This window comes from Bison bison, unplaced genomic scaffold (assembly GCF_000754665.1).
Source record: "Bison bison bison isolate TAMUID 2011002044 unplaced genomic scaffold, Bison_UMD1.0 scf7180017864452, whole genome shotgun sequence".
Lineage (NCBI taxonomy): Eukaryota > Metazoa > Chordata > Mammalia > Artiodactyla > Bovidae > Bison > Bison bison.
The window spans coordinates 7,507,508-7,526,116 of NW_011495014.1; the positions used below are offsets into that span (position 1 = coordinate 7,507,508).

Consider the following 18,609-nt stretch of genomic DNA (forward strand, 5'->3'; position numbering starts at 1 on the left):
CAACCAGTCCATCCTAAAGGAGATCAGTCCTGGGTGTTCACTGGAAGGACTGATGCTGAAGTTGAAACTCCAATACTTTGGCCACCTCATGTGAAGAGTTAACTCATTGGAAAAGACTCTGATGCTGGGAGGGATTGGGGACAGGAGGAAAAGGGAACGACAGAGGATGAGACGACTGGATGGCATCACTGACTCAATGGACATGAGTTTGAGTAAACTCTGGGAGTTGGTGGTGGACAGGGAGGCCTGGCGTGCTGTGATTAATGGGGTCTCAAAGAGTCGGACACAACTGAGCGACTCAGCTGAACTGAATTGAACTGATGGCTAATTCATGTTGAGGTTTGACAGAAAACAAAATTCTGTAAAGCAATTATCCTTCAATAAAAAAATAAATTTAAAAAAATTGCCAGGGGCATCCCTAGTGGTCCAATGGTTAAGAATCTGCCTGCCAATGTAGGAGATACAGGTTCCATCCCTGGTCTGGAAAGATCCCATATGCTTGGGGCAACTAAGTCGGTGTACCACAACTACTGAGCCTGTGCTCCAGAGCTGGTGAGTCACAATCAGTGAGCCCGTGTGCTGCAACTACTGAAGCCTGAGCACTGAGAGCTTGGTGCTCCAGAACAAGAGAAGCCACAATAAGAAGCCTGTGCACCACCACCAGAGAAAGCCAGTGCACAGCAACAAAGACCCAGCACAGTCATAAACCAATAAATAATTTAAAATAAATGGCCATAGCTTTCCGTTCTATTCTAATCTAATATTTTTCCTATTTATTGAAATTTTTTCATTTGGTTATTTCATGTATCTGAATATTGAAAAAACCAATCTCTAGCTTTATGGATTTTTCTTTCTGTTTTTTCATGGCAGCCTAATTACATACTATGTTGAAAAACAAAAACAGTATAGCCTAGATAGGAGCCAAGATATATAGGTTCTTGTTCTACTTGCCACTATAAGTTAGACCATATATCTTTGAGACTCAACTTATTTTATCTTAAATGAGGTGGTAAAACAAAGTTGTTTTTAAGGTCTCATACATTGATCATGAGAATTAATTTCCTAAAAATTATACATATATAGAATTATAAGGAAAAAAAGAGTAAAAAAAATCAGCTGCACCATAACGATGAACTAGACTAAGGAGAATAAAAGATATACCTGCAATTTCTTCTAAAGTATTGGCATGCATGTCCAGCAACACAGTTCCATTCAGAATACAACTTCTTAACTCAAATAAGCTGTGCAGTGAAAGAGTAGCCACATAAGGCTTGCTCCACCTTTCCCCTCCATCTTCCACATCTTCTTCAAACTTCAACCACCTATACAAATAAATAATATCATCAGCACACTGAGAGTTACACTGTAGATAAATGAATCTTTATCTCCATAATAAAAGGTAGACACATAAAGATATTGACATTTTTTCTTGGTTTCAAGGGTTTTAGAAGTAAAAGCCAACACAAGACCTCTGGTTTATTTCATTTTAATTCCATTTAACATTCTATCTGTCACTGAAAGATATATTTAAAACAAAGAAAAACTTTAAGTTATTTTTATTAATATTTTGGCACAGGAGTGGCTAGCGGCAGTTGAGCGTCGCAGGAGCAGGAAGTGGCGTGAGGACATACCCCACGTCCAGGGTAAGAGAAACCCAAGTAAGCCGGTAGGCACTGAGAGAGGGCATCAGAGGGCAGACAGACTGAAACCACAATCACAGACAACTAGCCAATCTGATCACACGGATCACAGCCTTGTCTAACTCATGAAACTAGTCCATGCCATATGGGCCTGACAGAATGCAGTCCACTGGAAAAGGGAACGGCAAACCACTTCAGTATTCTTGCCTTGAGAACCCCAAGAACAGTATGAAAAGGCAAAAAGATAGGACACTGAAAGAGGAACTCCCCACGTAGCTAGGTGCCCAATATGATACTGGAGATCACCAGAGAAATAACTTCAAAAAGAATGAAGGGATGGTGCCAAAGCAAAAACAACAACCGGTTGTGGATGTGACTGGTGATAGAAGCAAGGTTTGATGCAGTAAAGAGCAATATTGCATAGGAACATGGAATGTTAGGTCCATGAATCAAGGCAAACTGGAAGTGGCTAAACAGGAGATGGAAAGAGTGAACGTCGACATTCTAGGAATCAGCGAACTAAAATGGACTGGAATGGGTGAATTTAACTCAGAAGACCATTTTATCTACTAAGACATGAGTTTGGGTAAACTCTGGGAGTTGGTGATGGACAGGGAGGCCTGGCGTGCTGAGATTCATGGGGTCGCAAAGAATCGGACATGACTCAGCAACTAAACAGAACTGAACTGTGGGCAGGAATCCCTTAGAAGAAATGGAGTAGCCATCATAGTCAACAAAAGAGTCCAAAATGCAGTACTGGGATGCAATCTCAAAAACGACAGAATGATCTTTGTTCGTTTCCAAAGAAAACCACTGGATATCATGGTAATCCAAGTCTATGCCCTGACCAGTAATGCTGAAGAAGCTAAAGTTGAACGGTTCTATGAAGACCTACAAGACCTTTTAGAACTAACACCCCAAAAAGATGTCCTTTTCATTATAGGGGACTAGAATGCAAAAGTAGGAAGTCAGGAAACACCTGGAGTAACAGGCAAATTTGGCATTGGAGTACAGAATGAAGCAGGCAAAGGCTAATAGAGTTGTGGTAAGAGAATGCACTGGTCATAGCAAACACCCTCTTCCAACAACACAAGAGAAGACTCTACACATGGATATCACCAGATGGTAGACACCAAAATCAGATTGATTATATTCTTTTCAGCCAAAGTTGGAGAAGCTCTATACAGTCAGCAAAAACAAGACCGGGAGGTGACTGTGGCTCAGATCATGAACTTCTAATTGCCAAATTCAGACTGAAATTGAAGAAAGTGGGGAAAACCACTAAACCATTCAGGTATGACCTAAATCAAATCCTTTATGATTATACAGTGGAAGTAACAAATTGATTTAAGGGACTAGATCTGATAGACAGAGTGCCTGATGAACTATGACATTGTACAGGAGACAGGGATCAAGACCATCCCTAGGAAAAAGAAATGCAAAAAAACAAAATGGCTGTCTGGGGAGGCATTACAAATAGCTGTGAAAAGAAGAGAAGAAAAAACCAAAGGAGAAAAAGAAAGATATACCCACTGAATGCAGAGTTCCAAAGAATAGCCAGGAGAGATAAGAAAGCCTTCCTCAGCAATCAATGCAAAGAAATAGAGGAAAACAATAGAATGGGAAAGACTAGAGATCTCTTCAAGAAAATTAAAGATACCAAGGGAACACCTCAAGCAAAGATGGGCTCAATAAAGGACAGAAATGGTAGGGACCTGACAGAAGTAGAAGATATTAAGAAGAGGTGGCAAGAAAACACAGAACTGTACAAAAAAGATCTTCATGACCAAGATAATCATGATGGTGTGATCACTCACCTAGAGCCAGACATCTTGGAGTGTGAAGTGAAGTGGGCCTTAGGAAGCATCACTATGAACAAAGCTAGTGGTGGTGATGGAATTCCAGTTGAGCTATTTCAAATCCTAAAAGATGATGCTGTGAAAGTGCTGCACTCAATATGCCAGCAAATTTGGAAAATTCAGCAGTGGCCACAGGACTGGAAAAGGTCAGTTTTCATTCCAATCCCAAAGAAAAGAATGTTCAAACTACCGCACAATTGCACTCATTTCACACGCTAGGAAAGTAATGCTCAAAATTCTCCAAGCCAGGCCTCAGCAATAAGTAAAGCATGAACTTCCAGATAGTCAAGGTGATTTTAGAAAAGGAAGAGGAACCAGAGATCAAATTGCCAACATCCGCTGGATCATCCAAAAAGCAAGAGAGTTCCAGAAGAACATCTATTTCTGCTTTATTGACTATGCCAAAGCTTTTGACTGTGTGGATCACAATAAACTGTGGAAAATTCTGAAAGAGATGGCAATACCAGACCACCTGACCTGCCTCTTGAGAAACCTCTATGCTGCTCAGGAAGCAACAGTTAGAACCGGACAAGGAACAACAGACTGGTTCCAAATACAGAAAGGAGGATGCCAAGGCTGTATACTGTCATCCTGCTTATTTAACTTCTATGCAGAGTACATCATGAGAAACGCTGGGCTGGAAGAACCACAAGCTGGAATCAAGATTGCCAGGAGAAATATCAATAACCTCAGATATGTAGATGACACCACCCTTATGACAGAAAGTGAAGAGGAACTAAAGAGCCTCTTGATGAAAGTGAAAGAGGAGAGTGAAAAAGTAGGCTTAAAGCTCAACATTCAGGAAACTAAGACCATGGCATCTGGTCCCATCACCTCATGGCAAATAGACGGGAAACAGTGAGTGACTGTATTTTTTGGGGCTCCAAAATCACTGCAGATGGTGACTGCAGCCATGAAATTAAAAGACGCTTACTCCTTGGAAGGAAAGTTATGACCAACCTAGACAGCATATTAAAAAGCAGAGACATTACTTTGCCAACAAAGGTCTGTCTAGTCAAGGCTATTTTTTCCAGTAGTCATGTATGGATGTGAGAGCTGGACTATAGAGACAGATGAGTGCTGAAGAATTGATGCTTTTAAACTGTGGTGTTGGAGAAGACTCTTGAGAATCCCTTGGACTGCAAGGAGATCCAACCAGTCCATCCTAAAGGAGATCAGTCCTGGTTGTTCACTGTAAGGTCTGATGTTGAAGCTGAAACTTCAATACTTTGGCCACCTGTTGCAAAGAGCTGACTCATTTGAAAAGACCCTGATGTTGGGAAAGATTGAGGGCAGGAGGGGAAGGGGACAACAGAGGATGAGGTGGTTGGATGGCTCAGCGACTCAATGGACATGAGTTTGGATGAACTCCGGGAGTTGGCGATGCTGTGGTTCATGTGGTTGCAAACAGCCGGACACGACTGAGTGAGTGAACTGAACTGAACTGAAAATTATATTAATATAAGTGTTTAGTCGGGCTTCCTTGGTGGCTCAGTGGTAAAGAATCTGCCTGCCAGTACAGGAGATGTGGGTTTGATCCCTGAATTGGGAAGATCTCCAGAAGAAAATGGTAATCACTCCAGTATACTTGCCTGGGAAATATCACAGACAGAGGAGCCTGGCAGGCTACAGTCCATGGGGTGGCAAGAGTCAGACAGTACTTAGCAAGTAAACAACAACAAATGTTTATTCAGTGGTCACAGGGAATCTGTAATAGAACTAATAAAGAGAGTACACTTCATGGAATGATAATAAAATGCAAAAGGAAATGAAAGAGTAGTCATTTTTATTTAGTGCAAAGTCTAAAAACAACATACGAAACTTTTGAAAATTTTGCCCTTTGATTTTTAGAGAAAGTAGTATAATTTGGGGCTTATTCTGCTGGAAAAATACATATTAGGCCTGCTTGAATAAAATCTTGTGATTGCAGTCACTTCTAGGGACTAAATCTATAAGAACTGAGCTCAATTTGCATTACCTAAGTGTTCCTGCCAGGGCTAAGAATAGAAGACTCTTGATATCACAGTGCCAAATGGGAAACCACTGCCTTCTTGGAGTGAAATGAACAGTAATATCTGAGATTTTTTTCTAACTAAGATAAATGGAAGGAATAAAGAGAAATTGATGATTTTACTGCTTGGCAGTCATACTAAATATCTTATTCTTTTAAGAACTTCCTTTTTAATCTCAGTAGATAACCAATTTAATTCCACCATTTCTAACAAACCCTCACCTAAATGCCTCTCTTTTCTTCACTCCATACATTTTCCTCATTTTTTTCTTCTCCTTGTCACTTTTGCCCTAACTTCCTCTTGCCGTGCAATATCACTCGAACTTCCTCTGTGATATTATATCACTGTTTTACATGAAAAAATTACACAAACACTCCAACTCCAACAGAGGACAAGTATGTTGTCTAGTAAAGAATCAGTATGCTGGCCAGCTAAAAAAGCCAACCAAAAGGGGTAGTCAGAAAGATTAATGTGCAGAGTTCCAAGAAAGATAAAGAAACTCTGGATCTGTTCTTAGTGTTCAAGGGCCAAAATGTCAGGAAGTAAAAAGGAAACTAATAGGGAAAAATGGCTATATCTGCCACAAGTTTAGAGAGGGGAGTATACCTACGCCCACCAGGAGTTTATAGAATGTTTGAAGGTTGAAAAAACTTACACTTGAGCACAAATCGTTGACAGCATCTCTTCAAATGGTGGCAATATTATAGCAATTTTATATATACATCTATATACAACATATACATGTATTTTTGCCTACACAGTTCAGAATATTTTCATATTAGTGAATCTTAACAATTTTTACCCCTTTCGGGGTCATTATGCATCAGAGACCATGTGATAGTCATTAATAAGGCTCGTCAACTATAGCTTAGCAACCGAACAACAACAAAAGATTCACTAACTGCCACAATAATCAAAATATATAACTGCTCCATCATCACAAATGAGCTTCCTTTATAGTCTCAGTCTTCACCCTGTTTCTGTCCCCGAGTAATCATTAATCTTTTCTTCATCACTATAGTTTTGTCATTTTGAGGGCATTCAATTCAGTTCAGTTTGGTTCAGTCACTCAGTCGTGTCCAACTCTTTGCGACCCCATGAATCGCAGCATGCCAGGCCTCCCTATCCGTCACCAATTCCCGGAGTTCACTCAAACTCATGTCCACCAAGTCGGTGATGCCATCCAGCCATCTCATCCTCTGTCGTTCCCTTTTCCTCCTGCCCCCAATCCCTCCCAGCATCAGAGTCTTTTCCAATGAGTCAACTCTTTGCATGAGGTGGCCAAAGTACTGGAGTTTCAGCTTCAGCATCAGTCTTTCCAATGAACACCTAGGAGTGATCTCCTTTAGGATGGACTGGTTGGACCTCCTTGTAGTCCAAGGGACTTTCAAGAGTCTTCTCCAACACCACAGTTCAAAAGCATCAATTCTTCAGCGCTCAGCTTTCTTCACAGTCCAACTCTCACATCCATACATGACTACTGGAAAACTATAGCCTTGACTAGATGGACCTTTGTTGGCTAAGTGTGTAATCATACAGTTTGCAACTTTTGGAGATAGACATCTTTCACTAAAGTACAATGTCTTTGAGATCCATCCAAGTTGTTGTATATATCAGTAGATTGTTCCTTTTTATTGGTGAAAAGTTTTCCACTGTATGGATGTATCCGTTTATTTAACCACTCACCCAATGAAGGATATTTGAGTTGTTTATAGGTTTTTGCTATCACAAATGAAGCTGCTATGAACATTCATGTAGAGATTTTTGTGTGAATGTGTTTTCATCTCTCTAGGATAAATGCCTAAGACTGTGATTGCTGAGTCTTATTCACTAGTACATGCTTAGTTTTATAAGAAACTGTCAAACTGTTTTCTAGAGTAGTGCTACCATTTTACATTGGTGCCAGCAATAGCAGAGAGATCCAGTCTCTTGAATCCTCATCAGCATTTGCTATTATGACTTTTTAAAAAAAAATTTAGTTATTCTATTAGGTGTGCAGTAGTATCTCACAGTGGCTTTAATTTACATTTCTCTAATGACTTATGATTTTGAACACTGCTTACATCTCTATTTGCAATGTGTTTCTCTTCTCTGAAAGGTCTTTTTTTGTTTGCTTCTTTTTGCACGTTTTCCTAATTGATTTGTTTTTATACTGTTCAACTTTGAAAGCTTTTTACATATTCTAGATATAATATTTTTGTCAAATATGTGGTTTGCAAATATTTTCTCCCTGTCAGTAGTTTGTCTTCATCCTCTAACAGGTTTTGTTTTTTTCACAGCAAAAAGTTTTTAATTCCAATGAAGTCAAATTTTAAAATATTTTCTTTTAGTTAAAAGATTGTGCTTTCAATATCATGTCTAAAAATTCATCTTCTAGCCCTTGGTCCTGAAGATTTTCTCCTACATTTTCCCTAACGTTTGTATAGCTTTATGTTTTACATTTAGATTTACGATTTATTTTGAATTAATATTGTGTACACTGTGAAGTTTAGATTGAAGTTAATTTTTTTTTTTTACTTATAGTACTCTAACTGTGCTAGTACCATTTTTTGAAAAGACAATTCTTTCTTCACCTTTGTCAAAAATCGCTTAGCTGCACTTAGATTCAGTTCAGTCACTCAGTTGTGTCCGACTCTTTGCGACCCCATGAATCGCAGCACGCCAGGCCTCCCTGTCCATCACCAACTCCCAGAGTTTACTCAACCTCATGTCCATTGAGTCAGTGATGCCATCCAACCATCTCATCCTCTGTCGTGCCCTTCTCCTCCTGCCTTCAATCTTTCCCAGCATCAGGGTCTTTTCAAATGAGTCAGCTCTTTGCTTCAGGTGGCCAAAGTACTGCAGTTTGAGTTTCAACATCAGTCCTTCCAATGAATATTCAGGACTGATTTCCTTTAGGATGGACTGGTTGGATCTCCTTCCAGTCCAAGGGATTCTCAAGAGTCTTCTCCAACACCACAGACCTTGGGTTAGTCTTTCTTAATTCTCTATTCTGTTCCATTTTAAAACTACTTCCTTTAGAATAATTTCCTTCAAATTGAGGGTTTGGTCTTTCAGAAAAGAATGGAGACTCTTGGGAGTTTCATGCAGTTTGGATGACCAAATATAAGTTATATGCATGGATGGTTTGATATAACCATTATGAGTATTACAGGAGGAAGCATCAGATGCTTCCCATAAAAAGGAACCCACGAGTTACAAATATCAAGTTACTAAACACTTCAAGATTCAGTGCTTTATGCCAACTCCAGAATGATGCCAAAAGCTTCGAAAGATATTTAAATGAATATATTTTAAAGATATATACGTATATCTCTCTTTTCTGTTTTTCATTCCATTTCATACTCTAAAGATAGAAATTAGCAGGCCTGAGAACACACCAAATCCTGTTTCAAGATCTGTAGTCACTGAATATACTGTCAGTTGCAAAATGCCTGACTGCAGTTAATGACCTAAACTGCTGTAATTTATTCCAGTTTTCAAATAAACTCAGCTGACACTTGTTTGACTAGCAAACCAAAGCAAACAGGAGTCTCACGAGCATGAATGAGATGTGAAAGACAATAAGAAAAACTGAAATTGTAGGCCAATTGCATGATATTTTCTATGGGGGAAGGGTGGATTTAAACTCTTTGAGTTTATTTTCATTTCTTTCAGTAAGTCTGGGTCTGTTTTCATCCGTAATTAACACATTGGAATCTCTTTCTACTAAGCAAAAACAACATAAAATAGGTGTTTCCTGAATTCTTTGAGGATTAAGTTGATGATAATCTCCTCTACAATACACATATAAGAAATCTACAAAATAAAATTCTTCTGTAAATTAGAAATGGACTTTTTCTATGGAATTTAACTCTTTCTGTTTATTTTATTCTCACTAATTCAGTTTACCTTTTCTAACAATTTTATTCTCTGATTCTATCCAAATAGGGAGTTACTGTATCATCTAAAATCATAGCCTTGGGGAAAGTCATGAATTTTCAAGAGAAAACATCTTTTTATGGGGTAAAATTAAGGATATTGAGGGTTAAAAAGGAACATGGTTAGGATAGGGGCTGGAGAATAACATGTGATCATAAAGTGCCTATTTCAAGGGGAAAGGGAAAATAAAATATATCCAAAGTTAGAGTTTATTGACATTCAGTTCAGTTCAGTCGCTCAGTCGTGTCCGACTCTTTGCGACCCCATGAATCACAGCATGCCAGGCCTCCCTGTCCATCACAAACTCCTGGAGTTCACTCAAACTCACGTCCATCGAGTCAGTGATGCCATGCAGCCATCTCATCCTTACTGACATTAGCTATTCTTAACCCATATTATTTTCACACCTCACACTCCACTTGAACCTCTACCAATTTTGAATATTGAATACCTTCACATCATGAATAAAATTGGTTTGATTTAATCATCTTTTTCCACATTACCATCTATGTATCAGAGGCCTAACTGCTACCCCTTGGTTTGCCTCTGCTGAGCTCATTTGTGGGTAACATTTTTAAAGGGCAACCACAGTGAGTCAAACATGTTGTTTCCACAATTGCACAGCTGTGGTACCTCTGCGTACTTTTCTATTAATAACATTACATGCTATTTATAAGCAGGACATTGTAATTGTGCTGATTTCATGAGCCCAGCCATATGGCTTCTTTTAGGGTCTTTAAAAGTGAACAGCTGGTTTTCACAAACATTTATTAAATAATTATGATTCAAAATTTAGCTTCAAAATCTAAAACTTTACCTAAGCTTTAATTGGCAACAACAGTGGGCATGAAAATTCTAGGTGTGATATGTGGCAGGTGCAATGTGCTGATAAAATATCCTTTTAATTTCTACTATTAGGGTAGAAAATTATTAATTACCCCTGGAATACTAATCAAAAGAAAGAAATAGTTCAAATGGTTAGGCTAATGATCTATTAGAATTAAACTGCATTTGAAAACTCAGACAGAGTCATGAATTAACTAAAATTAGTCTTTTCAGATGAACTAGGTTATCCAGAACAAAATTACTTTTACCACATTAAAACCTACTTCATTTCTAAGTCCTCAATAAATATATTCTGTTCTTTCCTGAAGTATTGTGCCTCAGCCAAAATTTACTACTCTTCTCTTCAATGTCTGTTACTATTTTGACTGCTTATCAGATGTTTATTTGAACCTCAAATATACGCACCAGAAGCAGGGCTAAGAACACAGGTCCTATCTAATAATATTAGAGAATACTAATAATTAACTAGATCATCTCTTTCATTCTTTATAAATAAGTAGCAACATATTTTGGTGACTTAGAATAAAATGTCATTCAAGTTAATCCATTAGACCATGATAAAACCTTACCTGCTCAACTGTGATAGGCAGAGAGCTAGATTCTGGTATTACTCTGCTATCTCCTAGCTTGAACAGAGTGGGAAAGTTACAAGAAGTTAGTGTTTAAAAGGAATAGATCACCATTTGATCTAGAAGGTAAAAAACTCTAGATTTTTACGTCAGAACACATATTCCTAATTCTCTGCTCTATTCTGAGGGATGAGAAAGAAGAAATACATTTTTTTAAAAATGCTGCCAAGAAGTAATTCTCAGCAATTGATTAAAGAAACTGTAATCAGAGCTGTACAGTCATCATAACCATCAATCTTCTTCGTTTAAGTCAGACAGGAACTCTTGTTTCTTAGAACTAGTTGAGGATGGATGATTCTAGCCTTAAACAGGGAGGTTTGCACTTTAAATTCCTTATCAAAAACTTTTCATCATAAAAGAGCAAAATTTATAAAACTAATTGGTGGAGAATATTATCATATATTGTTTTTCTGTCATCAAAAAAGATGAGCACATATATTATGTCTTTGAAAATAGTACTTATGTTTTAATGCAGTTCAAAGAAAAAAATTAGGTAGATGGTTCTTAATCTTAAAATTTTCCAGGTCATATATTAATAAAAACTGTTTCAAATTTAGTTCTACATTTAAAATATTAAAATAGCATCAGAAAGAATTTAATTTATATATATTTTTTCATTAAAAAAGGGTAATTCACACAGAATAACATACCCTAGTTTTAAGGCATTAAAAAACACAAATAACAAAAATGAATGACTTGAAATAAAACCAGTAAAGGAAATAAACAGCTAGTTCTCCAGAAAAACATAAAAACATATGAAAAGATATTCAATCTCACTAATAATTAAAAATACAGATTAAAACAATGAAATTTACTTTGCACCTATAAAATTAGCTAAAATTTTTACAAGTTTGATGATTTTCGGTAGCAACAGTTTGAGGGAAATAAGAATCCTCATACATTATTGAAGAAAGTGCAAATTACCAAAATGTTTTATCAGGGCAATTTTGTAATATCTACAAAAGTAAAAAGTCTGCTCTCTTTGATATACAAATCCCACTGTCAAAAAGTCATGCTACATAAATACCTACAAAATAATGCCAAAATATATGTGTAAATGATTATTACAGGAAAAATAAATAAATAAATAAAACAAAATAAATCCTTATAAAGACTGGCTGAATAAATAAAGTTCATCCATATAATTAAATGTAGTGCAGTCATTAATGAGATTAAAAGGACTGAGTAATCTATACTGACAATGTGGAAAATGATCCAAATATATTAGGTCAAAAAAACAAGGCATGAACACAGTATAAATTCCTCTTATATAAACATAAAAAGGGCATACATTTACATGCAGATGTGGGCATTAAAATGTTTATGAAAAAATATACAAGAAGCAATTAACAGTGATTGCCTTTGAGGAGAGATACTATAAATAAGAATAGAACAATACTCTTGCTTTTTTACTTTTCTATGCCTAGAGTTAAATGTATGTGTGCTCAGACCTGTCTGAAGTTTTGTAACCCATGGACTGTAGCCCTCTAAGCTCCTCTGTCCATGGGATTTCCCAGGATCTTTAGGGAATCTTCCTGACACAGCAATCAAACAGTGTTTAAATGCAAGATCCAAAACTCTGTCCCTGAGCCCTCCTGAATCTACATCTGAAAAAGATCCCTGGCAATATGTAAAACTAAAATTTGGTAGTTCCGTTCAGTTACTCAGTCATGTCCAACTCTTTGCGACACCATGGACTGCACCAGGCCAGGCTTCCCTGTCCATCACCAACTCCTGGAGCTTGCTCAAACTCATGTCCATTGAGTCAGTGATGTCATCCAATCAGCTCATCCTCTGTCATCCCTTTCTCCTCCTGCCTTCCATCTTTCCCAGAATCAGGGTCCCTTCTACTGAGTCAGTTCTTCTCATCAGGTGGCCAAAGTATTGGAGTTTCAGCTTCAGCATCAGTCTTTCCAATGAACACCTAGGACTGATCTCCTTTAGGATGGACTGGTTGGACCTCCTTGCAGTCCAAAGGACTCTCAAGAGTCTTCTCCAACACCACAGTTCAAAAGCATCAATTCTTCGGCGCTCAGCTTTCTTCACAGTCCAACTCTCACATCCATACATGACCACTGGAAAAACCATAGCTTGACTAGATGGACCTTTGTTGGCAAAGTAATGTCTGCTTTTTAATATGCTGTCTAGGTTGGTCATAGCTTTTCTTTCAAGGAGCAAGTGTCTTTTAATTTCATGGCCGCAGTCACATCTGCAGTGATTTTGGAGCCCCCCAAAATAAAGTTTCATTGTTTCCATTGTTTCCCCATCTATTTCCCATGAAGTGATGGGACCAGATGCCATGATCTTAGTTTTCTGAATGTTGAGCTTTAAGCCAACCTTTTCACTCTCCTCTTTCACTTATCAAGAGGCTTTTTAGTTACTCTTCACTTTCTTCCATAAGGGTGGTGTCATCTGCATATCGGAGGTTATTGATATTTCTCCTGGCAATCTTGATTCCAGCTTGTGCTTCTTCCAGCCCAGTGTTTCTCATGATATACTGTGCATAGAAGTTAAATAAGCAGGGTGACAATATACAGCCTTGATGTACTCCTTTTCTTATTTAGAACCAGTTTGTTGTTCCATGTCCAGTTCTAACTGTTGCTTCCTGACCTGCATATAGGTTTCTCAAGAGGCAGGTCAGGTGGTCTGGTATTCCCATCTCCTTCAGAATTTTCCACAGTTTATTGTGATCCACACAGTCAAAGGCTTTGGCATAGTCAATAAAGCATTCAATATCATGGTAATCCAAGCCTATGTCCCAACCAGTAATGCTGAGGAAGCTGGAGTTGAACAGTTCTATGAAGACCTATAAGACCTTTTAGAACTAACTCCCCCAAATGATGTCCTTTTCATTATAGGGGACTGGAATACAAAAGTAGGAAGTCAGAAACACCTGGCTCCTACTGCTGCTGCTGCTAAGTCACTTCAGTTGTGTCCGACTCTGTGAGACCCCATAGACAGCAGCCCACCAGGCACCCCCTTCCCTGGGATTCTCTAGGTAAGAACACTGGAGTTGGTTGCCATTTCTTCTCCAAGAAACACATGGAGTAATAGGCAAATTTGGCCTTGGAGTACAGAATGAAGCAGGGCAAAAGCTAATAGAGTTTTGCCAAGAGAACACACTGGTCATAGCAAACACCCTCTTCCAACAAGACAAGAGAAGACTCTACACATGGACATCACCAGATGGTCAACACTGAAATCAAAGGCTTTAGCACAGTCATAAAGCAGAAATAGATGTCTTTATGGAACTCTTTCACTTTTTCAATGATCCAACGGATGTTGGTAATTTGATCTCTGGTTCCTCTGCCTTTTCTAAATCCAGCTTGAACATCTGGAAATTCTCGGTTCATGTATTGCTAAAGCCTGGCTTGCAGAATTATGAGCATTACTTTGCTAGCATGTGAGATGAGTGCAATTGTGTAGTAGTTTGAACATTCTTTGTATTGCCTTTCTTTGGGTCTGGAATGAAAACTGACCTTTTCCAGTACTGGGGCCACTGCTGAGTTTTCCAAATTTGCTGGCATATTGAGTGCCGCACTTTCACAGCATCATCTTTTAAGATTTGAAATAGCTCAAATGGGGTTCCATCACCTCCACTAGCTTGTTTGTAATTATGTTTCCTAAGGCCCACTTGACTTCGCATTCCAGGATGTCTGGCTCTAGGTGAGTGGTCACACCATCGTGTTTATGTGGGTCATGAAAATCTTTTTTGTATAGTTCTTCTGTGTATTTTTGCCACCTCTTAGTATCTTCTGCTTCCAGTAGGCCCATACCATTTCTGTCCTTTATTTTTCCCATCTTTGTATGAGATGTTTCCTTGGTGTCTCTAACTTTCTTGAAGTGGTCTCTAGTCTTTCCCATTTTATTGTTAACCAATGGCACCCCACTCCAGTACTCTTGCCTGGAAAATCCCATGGGCAGAGGAGCCTGGTAGGCTGCAGTCCATGGGGTCGCTAAGAGTCAGACATGACTGAGCAACTTCACTTTTACTTTTCACTTTCCTGCATTGGAGAAGGAGATGGCAACCCACTCCAGTGTTCTTGCCTGGAGAATCCCAGGGATGGGGGAGCCTGGTGGGCTGCCGTCTGTGGGGTCGCACAGAGTCGGACACGACTGGAGTGACTTAGCAGCTATGTATGCCTGCAGTTCTTGTGCACACCTGGATCACAGCATTCATTATACAGTATTCACAACTTTGTTTACTATCTAAATCCTGCACTGGAGGTGAGGTTGTTAAAAGCAAGATCTAAGTTGTTTGTTTTTCTTATTTGGCTGCACAGAGCAGCTTGTATGATCTTTGTTCCCCAACCAGGGACTGAACCCAGGCCCTCTGCAGTGAAAGCATGAAGTCCTAACCACTGAACACCCAGGGTATTTGCTAAGATTTTTGTTGTTGTTGCTGTTCTATTGAACTTAGCACACAATAGAACATAAGTGTTTGTTAAATAAATGAGTAAATACGGAAGAAAAGAAGAATGAAAAAATAAACGCAAATTTATTTATTTTGCAAATAAATTTATTGTATTTATAAATAAATAAATGCAAATTTATTGCTTTTTTATCACAAGTCATCAAATGGCAATATAGAAATATTCATTATAAGTAACAGAAAAAGTAATCTCTTAAAAATTATTTTTTTAAAACCACTATGTTTAAAGTATACATTTCATAGAAACACATTATAAATATTTTCACCCTCAACAAATAGTACATTAGTCCAGGACTCCAACTAAAATCTCTTAAAATTTTTGTCCTTTCTTTTAAAAAGTCCCACATAATATCACCAGTTGGAGCACAAGTTAATAGTTGAAAAGATACAAATAAATTACTGTTAGATAGCTATTGTTTCTTTGATGACACACAAATTATGCTACTGCTTATCTTTAAGACTGCAGCTGCTGCTGATTCTGTGTCACTGTTTACTATAATTACAGTCTTCGGATCTCATTCTGACCCATATGCCATTATAGGATATGCCCAGGCCAGATGAGCAATTTCAGAAATCAGCAGCACTGATGGATGTCTGCAAAATTGTGGCAATAGAAATCTCTTTTTTCTGGTAGTATGAAAATTCTTTAGTATCACCTCCCCCTTCAACCAAAAACTCCTCACCTGGCTGTTTCTCGCCACTCAGCATCCTCACCTTCACGCCAGCAAATCTCATCGAGTTCTGTGAAGAGGTCATGAGGAATGTGCTCCTCATCATCATCCTCAGTCCCAAGAATAAACTGTACTCGCTGTGACGGGGTGTCTATGGATACCAGAGACAAGAACACGCATCAAGACCCTGAGCTGCGAATGTCCCAGTTACCACCTTCCACACTACTCACATCTCCCCCACCGCAGCACTCATCCGGAGTAGACTTGAGAAATGAAGATGAATTCAGTATTACATTAAGTCCAGTAAAATATGGGATCATAAACACATAAAATGTAAATATATTACATTTTACTATACTATACCATAATAGAGGAATAATGTACTATAATGTACTATATTACATAATATACTATATTATCAAAGATAGTACTATATTTGATATGCTATGTTTGATAGAACTTTGATAATGTACTATATTATCAAAGATAAAATCAAATGTGATGATTATTTTGGATTACTTAAGCATCATGGAAAATATTTCCACATCTCTCATACACACACGCACAGTTTCTCTCATCACATTGCTACACTTTACGGTCATATTCAGAAGAGTTGACTATGATAAAATTCACTTATATTAAACTATGCTGAGTATAATTCACCAAAAAGAACTTCTTTGCGAGGCTTCTTGGCAATTACACCCTTATCCTTCCCCTCACCCCTGGCAACCATTAATCTGGTTCCTACTGCTATAGTTTTGCCTTTTCCAGAATGCCATACAAGTGGAAATATATAGTGTATAGCTTTTAGAGACTGTTGTTCACTTACCAATATGCCTTTAAGGTTTTGAGATTTATCTGTGTCACAGAATATATCAGTAATTCACCCTTTTTATTGCTAAGTAATAGTCCATTATATGAATGTACCTTGTTTTGCTTATCTATTCATTTGTTTAGGGATATTAAATTTACAGTTTTTCAATTATGAATAGAACTGCTATAAATATTCTAAATTTTTGTGTGAGTGTAAATTTTTATTCTCTGGGGTAAATACCTAGGAGTAGAATTGCTGGGTTACCTGGTAAATACATGTTCAATCAATATACTTGTGATGAAAATTATAAAACTTTATTGAATGATATAAAAGTACACCTAAATAAATGAATATATTTATATTAACGGAAAAGCCCAATAGTGGAAAACCATCTTATAAATTCAGTGCTATTACAATAAAATATATGGTATTTTCAACTATTTTTTAAAACACAAGAGAATGAATAAATCAGTAACAAACCACAGTAATCACTTAAGTATAATATTAAATATTTTGTGAAAATAAACCAATTAATAAGTAATTTAAAGGATTAGGTTATAATTAAGTCACAACTGGGAGGATTTTGGAAGTCAAAGTGAAAAAGATACATATAATATAAAATATGATATAGTCTCATACTTTTTGTATCAATAAATGTTTGCAGTGGGGCCCTTGCTTCTGCCTACCTTAATAGCCTTACCTTCTGCCTTGTAATTCCACTCTGGGTACCTTAATTTTCTTTCAGATTTTTAAAAATAGCATGTTCCTTCCCATTTCAGGGCCACTGCACATACTGTCTCCTCTAGCTCTCCTGTATCTTTCATCATCTACTTCACTATAATATACTTAGGCAAGCCTACCTAATCAGACTCATAAAACACATACACACACACACATGAGCACTCATATGCAACAATTAACTCAGGCACCTGTTATCTTAATTCACAGCACTCTATATTTCTCCTTATTATACTTTCCTTAATTGCAATTTAAAATTTACTGTTCAATAACAAATTAAATACTTTAAGTAGAAAATATTTCCAGCTGCCAGAATTAGTTTCCTAGAAGAAGACAGGATCAAGTTCCTAAAGAAGAATAATGCATGCAAAAAATACTTTTAAAATTATAAAGCATCATACAAATATTATTAATGATGGCTGATTCTAGTGGTAGTGGGGATGGATACAATGAAAATATAGCCATGTCAAAATAGAGAGGTTTAGACTTTGAAGCAGGGAGAATGAGAAAATACTAGTGTCATTAATTGAAAGAGGGTTATAACATGGATGAGGCTTGAAGATGCTAAGTGAAATGTCAGACAGAGAAACACAAATACTATTAATATATGATCTTACTTATATGTGGAATCTAAAAAAAGACAAAACAATAAAACCAAAGCATTAGCTGCTCAGTCTTTGTGACCCCATGGACTATAGCCCACCAGGCTCCTCTGTCCATGGAATTCTCCAGGCAAGAATACTGGTATAGATAGCCATTCCCTTCTCCAAGGGATCTTCCTGACTCAGGGATTGAACTCATATCTCCTGCGTTGCAGGCAGATTTTTACCATCTGAGTTAAACTCATGGAAAAAGAGTTCAGACTTGTGCTTACCAGCAGTACGGAGTAGAAAGAGGAGAAAGTGGAGAAAAAATAGTCAAAAGGTATAAACTTCCAGTTGTAAGTACTAGGGATGTAATAGACAACATGATCACTATACTTAACACAGCTTTGTGATATGTAAGTAAGTTGTTGAGTAAATTCTACGAGTTCTCATCTGTGATGAA

General features: G+C 37.6%; 1 protein-coding gene across 1 annotated transcript in view; it reads right to left on the reverse strand.

Annotated features, from left to right (window-relative positions):
• The window catches only part of SLC4A10 (solute carrier family 4, sodium bicarbonate transporter, member 10), a 250,917-nt gene that overhangs the window by 149,590 nt on the left and 82,718 nt on the right, over positions 1–18,609 (reverse strand). The window contains exons 4-5 of the mRNA XM_010858968.1: positions 16,023–16,161; positions 1,162–1,322 (exon numbers count right to left, since the gene is read on the reverse strand). Of these exons, the coding sequence (XP_010857270.1) occupies positions 1,162–1,322; positions 16,023–16,161 (300 nt within the window). The remainder of the gene's footprint in view (positions 1–1,161; positions 1,323–16,022; positions 16,162–18,609) is intronic.